We start from the raw sequence: 9,600 nt of genomic DNA, 5'->3' as shown, positions 1-9,600 counted from the left end.
TATTAAGGAACAAAACTTCAGGATAAATGAAATATACAAAATGTATAAAAGTTAAGGACATATGTATTTACTAAAGTTAATAGGAACTTGCCCGCTGCACAGGCCCCTCACATACTGGATTGGGGTAGGTGATTATTTGAAAAAAAAAAAAATTTACCTCACGTCCCTGTATTTGTGTGTGGCTTGTACAAGCCCTGTTTCTTGTACAGGTAGCACTGCCCAAGTTAATATTATGAAGTTGAACTGAATCTTTTAAATAAGAAGATAAGCAATAATAAATGAAAAGCTAACGTCATAACTCAAGTTCAGACTCAACCTATAATCAATGTTGAACAAAATTCCAACCCAAAATTGAATTGACGAGATGAATAAATCGACGCGTGTTGATTTGTATTGGTTCAATTTGTCCTGTTGAAGGAGATTCTCTCTTGAAAATCAAATTGTTATTATTATTATTATTATTTTTTTTTGTGACCGACTCCTCAGATTGTGGTTTCCAAGTTTGTCCAAACCAACTCGAAAATCAAAACCAAACATCTCTTCAAAGTTCACATTGATTCGAATCGGTTAGATTTAGCCCACCCCTAATTAATAATAAATTAGTAAGAATACAATATGCTCGTTTGAGCCCTTTTTGGTGAAAAAAAAAATGAATTTTTGAATAGTGTATTGATGAAAAATGCTTGATTAAAATATAATTTGTGTTGAAATAATGTTAAAATACTATTTTAAAAAAATATTTCTTTTCAAAAGAATGTAACTCAAACAAAGGCATAATATTTGTCATTTATGTTAAAAGCAGGTTAATAGAATGCTTGAATAGAAATCATTTATATGCTATTTAAGAATAAAATGCAATAAGAAATGTTGAAATTAAGCCCCTTTGGCCCCATTATTTCACATTATAATTTTTTTCTTTTATTTTCAACTACATAATATTTCATAAAATAACATTACATGTAAATAAAAACTTTACATTCTTTTTTCTTCAATCTTATCATTCCAAAAAAATATATTTCAAAAATTATAATATCAAATAATGAGGATCAAATTAGAGCTATAATATGATTGAAAAAAGAGATTAGAGTCTGTTTAAAAATGATTAAAATCTGATTTTAATTTAAATTAAAGTCAAATAATTAATATTAATTATATCTTTTATTGATCCCTACTTAGCATACTTTTTCATTCTAATGCACCACTTGTGTTTTCCCATTTCAATTTCTACCAACACCAAACCTTCAACCACAAAGCTGCAAACAGGCGTCAGGTTTCTCAAATTTGTTTCCTTACAAATATCCCGAAAATAGTTGAAGAAAATGGATTCGATTGTACCCTGTCTAGACCTGAATCTGTATGCTGAACCAAATTCTTCTTCATCCATCAACACCTCAAAAACCACCCCCAAAATCGAACCCCTTGATGAAACCCCACCATTTCTACCCCGTACAACTAACCTCACCACCCACCAATTCCGCTTCGCCCCTCCGCCACCTGGACCCGACGTCTCGACGGAATTCAACCGCATTTCGGAGCTTTTTCACTCCACCTTCGCCCAACGGCTCCAGAAGTACGGCGACGTAGCCGTGCTTCCTGATGCAGACCCAAATTCGGGCGCTATAGTTCCTTGCAACAATCCTGAAACCCAGATTGGTAATGTTGTTATTTCGCCACGTGGTGCCCGCAAACAAGACCAGCGCTCGTCGGAGCTCGTCCGGGTTACGGATCTTAGACCCGAGGTCCATCGTTGTTTCCGGGGCGAAATTCGTCGGACCCGATTGTTGTTCGACTCCCTGCGCACCTTCTTGATAGCTGATATTGAGAAAGGCCGTTCTTTGACCCCTCAGAGATGGCGAAGAGTGGATTTGAAGGTAGCGCAGCTTATGAAGAACCAAGGCCTCTGGTTATATCGAGACAAGAGGATTGTAGGTGCTATCCCCGGAGTTTCAATTGGTGATGTTTTCTTTTTCAGGATGGAACTGTGTGTTGTCGGATTGCACGGCCAGGCACAAGCCGGGATTGATTATGTCCCCGCGAGTCAGAGCTCGAATGGGGAACCCGTTGCCACAAGCATCATTGTATCAGGGGGTTATGAAGATGATGAGGATGCTGGGGACGTGATAATTTACACTGGTCATGGCGGGCAGGACAAACATAGCAGGCAGGTTGTGCACCAGAAGTTGGAATGTGGTAACTTGGCCTTGGAGAGGAGCATGCATTATGGCATTGAGGTGAGGGTTGTTCGCGGTATTAAATATGAAGGCCGCACTCCTGGTAAAGTTTATGTTTATGATGGTTTATATCGTGTCACTGATACTTGGTTTGATGTGGGGAAGTCGGGGTTTGGGGTTTATAAGTTTAAGCTTGTTAGGTTTGAAAATCAGGGACAAATGGGAAGTGTTGTGTTGAAGTTCGTGGAGAGTCTTAGGACTCTGCAGTTGGATGCGTGGCCAAAAGGTTATGTTTCACTTGATTTGTCGAGTAAAAAGGAAAACGTGCCCGTGTTTTTCTTTAATGATATCGATGAGGATCATGAGCCACTTTACTACCAGTATCTTCCCACAACACGTTTCCCTTTACACGTCTATGATCATGTTGCAAAGGGGATTGGCTGTGATTGCGTTGGTGGGTGTTTGGATGTTTGCTCTTGTGCAAATAAAAATGGGGGAGAGTTTGCGTATGATCTGAATGGGATTTTGGTGCGTGGGAAACCATTAATTTTTGAGTGTGGTCCCCATTGTCAATGCCCTCCTAATTGTAGGAATCGTGTGAGCCAAAAGGGACTAAGGAATCGACTTGAAGTTTTTAGGTCCCGGGAGACTGGTTGGGGAGTGAGGTCGTTGGACTTGATCCAGGCAGGCTCTTTTATTTGCGAATTCACAGGAATTGTTCTAACGCAAGAGCAAGCCCAGATTTTCACGATGAATGGTGATAGTTTGGTGCACCCAAGTCGATTTCCCGAAAGATGGGCTGAATGGGGTGATTTATCACAGATATTCTCAGACTATGTTCGCCCTGCATATCCATCAACCCCTCCTTTGGATTTTGCCATGGATGTATCAAGAATGAGGAATGTGGCCTGTTACATGAGCCACAGCTCCAGCCCCAATGTTATAGTGCAGCTTGTGCTGTTTGATCACAACAATATATCTTTCCCTCACCTCATGCTGTTCGCTATAGAGAATATCCCTCCGATGAGGGAGCTTAGTCTTGATTATGGGATGACTGATGAATGGACAGGGAAGGTTTCTATCTGCAACTAGCTATTTTTTATGCGTTGGTACGGTTTCAATTATTGTGCCTGGCAGCTTTCTGATACATTATATGCTAAGGTAAATTCCATGTTTTAATAACTAGTGCCTTTTGGTGTAAAATTATAGTTTAGCACATCATTTATTCATTTTAATGTAAATTTGATTTGGTTGATGTGCGTCCTCTGACATGTTTAACTCGTATTGTATCAAAATTTTTGGTTATTTACTTGGAAGGCATTATTGATGTTTTTCAGTGCGCTTTTCTGTTACATGTTTCTATGAAGTCCTCAGCAATTATTTGCTGCCAAGTGACTCGATAATGTAGAACAGGAAAGAGCAAGAAGAGAGAGGAAAACAGAGAAGATGAGAGAAAATAAGAAGAATTAAAAGTTTGAAAGAGATGATTTATGGAGGATAATTTACTGAATACTAAATCATTTTTTTACATCATTCAGACCTACTACTACTATTTGCTCTAAATTCCTAACAAGAATCAGAACCCACTTTCTATTTTACGCCTAAAAGAGCGAGTATTTTTGCTCATCTTAAATGAAATATCATCTCAATCACTTGGTCTCTCTACTGTAATCTGAACATTTGTTAGCCAACCAAGGTTTTATGAATGCCCTTATGGTTAATTGGGCTCGCATTTCTCTTTCAGTATATCTGTTATTTCCAGCGGAACCTGCTAGACACCTCTATTTTCTTATTTTTCTTTTCAATCTCACGTGAATTAAGCTTATCAAGGTTTATCAAAAGTTCCTGATTGCTTTTCCTATTATCCATATCATGGTTTCTTTAGCCCCTGTTTGATCCCCACTATTTAGAACTCATTTTTTCCCAAATTCATTTTTGATCACACATTATCTTAATAAAATAGTTTTGTATGTAAACCCAAAATGTTTCTATACTGTTTGACCACACATTCCCCCCCAAAAAAATCACCTTTTACAAAATCTGTTCTCAAAAAATAGGTTCAAACAGAGCCTTAGATTCATTAATAACTTTTATGGATTCAAGAAGATGTATTTCACTAGGAAAATCATTTTTCCCATTAGGGCTTTGCTAGAGTGACAAGGGCCACATGTGGCGCCCCTTGTTCGTCCGGGGCCATGCGAATAGCAAAACCCTTCCCATTATAACGTCTTCAATGAGTGATAATATGTTGCAATCAATGTCAATTATTAAATCTGTTTCACTATTCTTCCACTCAATTCATTGCCTTTAATTACTATAACAATGATTGACTATGTTCAAGATTGGAGAAGAAACTACGTACACCGTGCTCAATAACACTTTGGTTTGTGCCTTGTCCTTTTAGAAAGTTGGTGCTCCTTTTTTGATAAAACAACTTTCAGGTGATACGATAAAAGAGCTTTTGAGTGAGATATAGACTGATCTGATGTCAATAGCGCTAAAGAACCTGTACAGGACTATATCTGCCTTGACCACTCAGCCATGATACCGAATCCTAGAAGCGGAATATAATCTGTCAGTATGCCAAAAGACACAAATATTCAGTCTAGAAGGTGGATTCTTTAGATAATGAGTTAATTAATTAAGAAACATAATACATAGTTTGGCACATTAAGCAAGAAACAAAATGTTAGGTTTCATACATGTAGAGTAGATACCCAATACTTTGTGAAACAATGTGTAACCTATATTTGCAACCATGGTTTACCAGAATAGAATGCGTACCAACTTTTGTGATTCTATCTCCTTTTTGAACATTCTTCTTACCTAGAAATGCATTAAAGCAGATACATTATGGTGAACATGTAAAATAATATTTTTATTTCATTTATTTATGTTTTAGAAATTGATAGTATTTCTTTCTCTTTCACTATTGAAGTAATTTCTCAGAGTAAGGGTCCACTTGAAACTTATATAAACAAGAGAAAAAATTGAAATGATTAGGCATTCACATTATGTCATATGTTATTATATTTTCGTTTTACTTCTTGAAAGAATTTTGTAATGTCGTTTTACATTTTATAATACATTCCCCATCACTTGTAAGAGTATTGTCCCATTCTGAAGTTTCTCGAGTATTGTCCCATTCTGGAGTTTCTCAAAATTTGTGGTGTATGACGTAATTAGGTGCCGATGTAATATTTATATATCACATTTAAATAGCTGCCCTTCCGATTTTGTGAATTATATAGCAAGAGCTACTTACTAGTTGCCATGGATGAAAATTGAATATAGTACTACTGGCTTGAATTCTACATTTTCTTTATGAATAAAATTATATTGAGATTTAGATTAGACTGAAGTTAATTGTGTATGTTATTATATTACCTTAAATGGTTTAGCAAATTAGCATCCTCTCGATGAAGTTTCACAAATTGATATAGTTTGGATCTCTGGAGAAACCAAGTGATTAGATACCAATTACCAAATGATGGGCTTGGATATTTAATTACGCTCCAGACCTACTTCATATTCAACTTTCTCAGTGCTTTTCTGTTGCATCTCTGGGAAGTAATTTATTCTTGTGAAACAATTTCTCACTTCTTCCTTTGTACAATTTCTTCAATATTATATGTTTGGAGCAAAAGCTTTTGATCAGGATCTGTTCCCTTCTGTTTTCAAGTCATTTTTAGGTCATGATATTGGAAAGCTGTAGGTATAATCATTTCCAACTTGGGTGAATTGGCTGATCAAAATGAGAGAAATGACATCAAGTAATAAACTGCATATTCTTGATTAGTATTGGGTACTCTACACATGTGGAATGTCAGAACGATGACAAATTGTTATGTAATATATGCACTTAGAAAATGAAGGGGAGAAGTAACATGCTATCATTTGCCGTCCATAAGTGAGAATTGGTAGACTTGAATTTTCGGAAATTGCAATATCTATAATCATATGCATGATGCAACACCTGGGAACACAAAAGGGTAAATGTTTAAGCTGATAGAGATATACCTCACTTTGAGATGGCAGTGTTTGAGGGTTTTTCCGTAAAACTGGACTTATTGAATGTTACTGGTGCTTACATGGTAAGTTCCAATGAATTGTGTTGCTTCAACCAATTGTGTAGTCGTGCAACAGATATGAGATGATGTCATCTGTTGAACTGATTATTTTTCTGAATTTTTGCAGGAATAATGTACGGTGCAACAATTTTTGCTGATTCTACTTAATCTAGTTGTTGCCTTGTACAGATGGAAATTTGGCATTCGCCTTTTTGGTAGCCGATTTTGGGCTCAGCCTCCAAACTTTGTGCTCCTCACCATGTTTTGTTATATAGGATGCTGCTTCCATTTTGAATTGTCCATTAAAAATTCTAACGCCATTTGTCACTTTTACTTCACCATCCTCGTTGTTGACACTTGAATTAGACTGAAGACGACTGCCAAGGAAAGTCGTGAAAAGGTGATATCGATGGATGAAACCTGTTGCGATAATGCACCCTGTTGTTAGAAAATTACTGTGTTAAAAAGTTCTGTACTGTTAGCCTGTATACAAGGGAATCAGAATTGCACCAAAATGTACAGAAATCTATGATTTTTCTGATCCTGCTATTCTCCTCTCTGTGTATGGATAATTTCTGATAAATGAATCAGGCTGAAAGAGTACTATTTTTGTTTTTGGTTTCATATTCAGAGCTTGTTTGGAAAATGTGCGGTAACGTTTATTTCCAAAAAATCATTCGCAAACAAGCTCTTAAAATATACTAAATAAAGCAGTGTTTAGCTTTTGTTTTACCCTTAGGTTCGTATTGTTAAGTTTGTTCATGCTATTGATGAACTTCAAATCCTGCGAGGAGTAATGTTTTTTACTTTTGGATGCTTCGAACGAGCTTATAAGTAGCCTTTTTTTTATTTTTTAAATTTGGATGCTCGGCGGGAGCTTATAAGGTTGCTTTTAAAAAGGGACCATTTGGGAAAAAAATTCTGAATGTTTTAGGTGAGTTTATGAGTAACTTATGAAGTGGCTTTTGAAAAGCATTATCTGACTTGTATACTCTTTTGTTTTACGAGATTTGATAATTACCATAAAGTCGGTCACAATTGCTAGTCACAAGATTTATCAAATTACTTATTTAGATATATTGAATACATCATTAATGCTAGTTACTGGATGGTGTTTACTCAGCTGCTTGTCTAAAGATGGAAATGTCACACTCACCTTTTGACAATCGATATTTAATTTTTTTTTTTGCATATTTATTTATAATTACGCATTCATACAATAAAATATTACGTAAGTAAATTTAAAATTTTTTATTATTTTTTAACCGCCTTCCTTGTTAGGGGACTGCCACTTTTTTATTTATTTTATTTTTATTTTTGTTAGAAAAAAGTGTATTTCCTCCAAATGTTCACTTCAAACGCACCGTAAGTTTTATTTTAAAAAGTCCAAGACCCTAGCCCCTGTTTTATTCTCATTAAATTCGATTATATTATATTATATTATATTTTTCTTTATCCCATTTTCAACAACACAATCTTTTATAAAATAATATTATACGTAAATCGAAAACTTTTTTTTTTTTAACCATTCATTTTTTAAAAAAATACTATTCTCCCATTTTCATTTTCATTTTCAGTAACCGGGTCAAACGGTGGCTAGTTTTTTAGACTATCTAGAATTACTATCGTTCATAAGCTAAAAAAAAAAAAAAAAAAAAACTTTGAATTTGGCTGCAACAATGTTTAACTTAGCTAGATTTAGCTTGAAAAAGAATCTTCGAAGATTTTCAACGGGGGTTAATCGACGTATCGAAGATGAAGGTGACTGGTTTTACTCCTCGGAGTGGTGGCGCAGTGGCTCTTCAAATGGCAACAATGTTTTCCGTGGAATTTCTGATAAGGGAAATGGCGTCGTTACTGTCTTAGCTCACCCTTCTTCGAAACCGGTACGTATAGAATCCATAACATGACATGGGGCTGGCATATTATTGAACTTATTTCAATCTTGAACTTTCAATTATATGTGTAATTTTTTTAAATTGATTTTTAGTATTGTGTAAGTTGAAAGTGGTGTTATTAGATGTTACGAGGAGAGTATTTATTGTTCATAATAAAAAGAAAAGCACGATTGAAGGAAAATGGTGGAGTCCAAATATGAGATAATTTTGTGTTAGGCTGTATGGATTAAGCCTAGGATTTGGAGGTAGGAACTTCTTCAATTCAGAATTAAATTGATTTTTTATTTTATTTTTAATTCCAAATTCTCATTTCATGCTGCCAAAGTTATTGCAATATTTCTATTTAGTTGGGAGCAGTAAGAAGAACTTGAAAAGGAATCATGCGATGTTCACAGTTTAAATCTTATAGCTTAGCCATTTTGTGATTGAATTTTTAGGCCTTTGTTTGCCCCCCATTTTTTCAAAACTCGTTTTCTACCCCACATTCTGTAGGAACACATTCTTTATCAACTTTTCAACCATGCATTTCATCAACTTTAATCAAAATCTACTAAAAGTTTAATTTTTATCCAAACCAAACAGGTGCTTAATATTAGATATTAAGGAATGAAATGTGTTAGGTTCTGATTTCTGTAGGTCGGGGAGTGTGAGCCTCAAGCACCGGACTACTCTTTAAGAGTTCAACTTCACTCTATAACTCAAGTATTTTTAGGATTTTGTCTCGCGAATGTGCGTGTAGTGGTAGTTGGGGGGTGGGGTGGGAGTGTTGCACTAGTTAGACAATCAGATAAAGGTACCTAACCTGGATCTATGGACTGGACGCAGGAAAGCAAGAAATTATCTTTTCAAAAGTAAGAGAGAAGAAGTAGAGAAACCATTATTGACCAAGAAAGTTGAAATTTCACGTAGAAGGACCCAGTCATCCAAGAGAGCAGAAAAATGAAATTGAAAAATGATATATTGAGGAACACAATTGCTTTTCTTATATTAATGATACTGAGGTGGCTACCTTTAGACTAATGTTGTTCTAAGAGAGAAACAGACAACACTACCCTATAATGAACCACATGCATGCCACATGTTTCTTTCTGTTGGAACTAGAGACCTAAATCCAAGATGGGTAGATATGAGAAAAGCAAGCCAGTTTAGCACAAAAGTGATGCAAGAGCATCTAAGAGGCCTCCAGAGGATAATATCTCTCTTTGGAAGATGCTCAACCAACTGATCTGTACTCGTTATGTATTCCCTTTAGCACTAGGAAGCACATGCTCACTCGTACGCCATAGTATTTGTATCCCACTACTAATAAAAAGACATCTTACTCATAATCAACCACATGGCTGGCACCTATGGGGTTGTAGGTGAAAAATGAAAGCTACTGTAACACAAGCTAAATGAACATTAAGATAATCCAATAGTAGAACCAAATGGTACCAGTGGGTTGACTAGCCTTAGGTAAGC

General features: G+C 35.7%; 1 protein-coding gene across 1 annotated transcript; it reads left to right on the top strand.

Annotated features, from left to right (window-relative positions):
• The first annotated feature begins 1,207 nt into the window (after positions 1 to 1,207).
• LOC111403059 (histone-lysine N-methyltransferase family member SUVH9-like) lies at positions 1,208 to 6,865 on the top strand. The gene is made up of 2 exons (XM_023031413.1): positions 1,208 to 3,332; positions 6,369 to 6,865. Exon 1 carries the CDS (start codon positions 1,320 to 1,322, stop codon positions 3,261 to 3,263), a length of 1,944 nt encoding a protein of 647 aa, XP_022887181.1. The 5' UTR covers positions 1,208 to 1,319; the 3' UTR covers positions 3,264 to 3,332; positions 6,369 to 6,865.
• The last annotated feature ends 2,735 nt before the right edge of the window (positions 6,866 to 9,600 follow it).

The sequence above is a fragment of the Olea europaea genome, chromosome 11 (assembly GCF_002742605.1).
Source record: "Olea europaea var. sylvestris chromosome 11, O_europaea_v1, whole genome shotgun sequence".
NCBI lineage: Eukaryota > Viridiplantae > Streptophyta > Magnoliopsida > Lamiales > Oleaceae > Olea > Olea europaea.
Note: the sequence above shows the minus strand (reverse complement) of the source record. Positions and strands in the feature narration are given on the sequence as shown.

What these genes read in the sequence shown, in the direction of transcription:
- LOC111403059 (XM_023031413.1), top strand. Translation starts at nt 1,320, where the DNA reads ATGGATTCGATTGTACCCTGTCTAGACCTGAATCTGTATGCTGAACCA.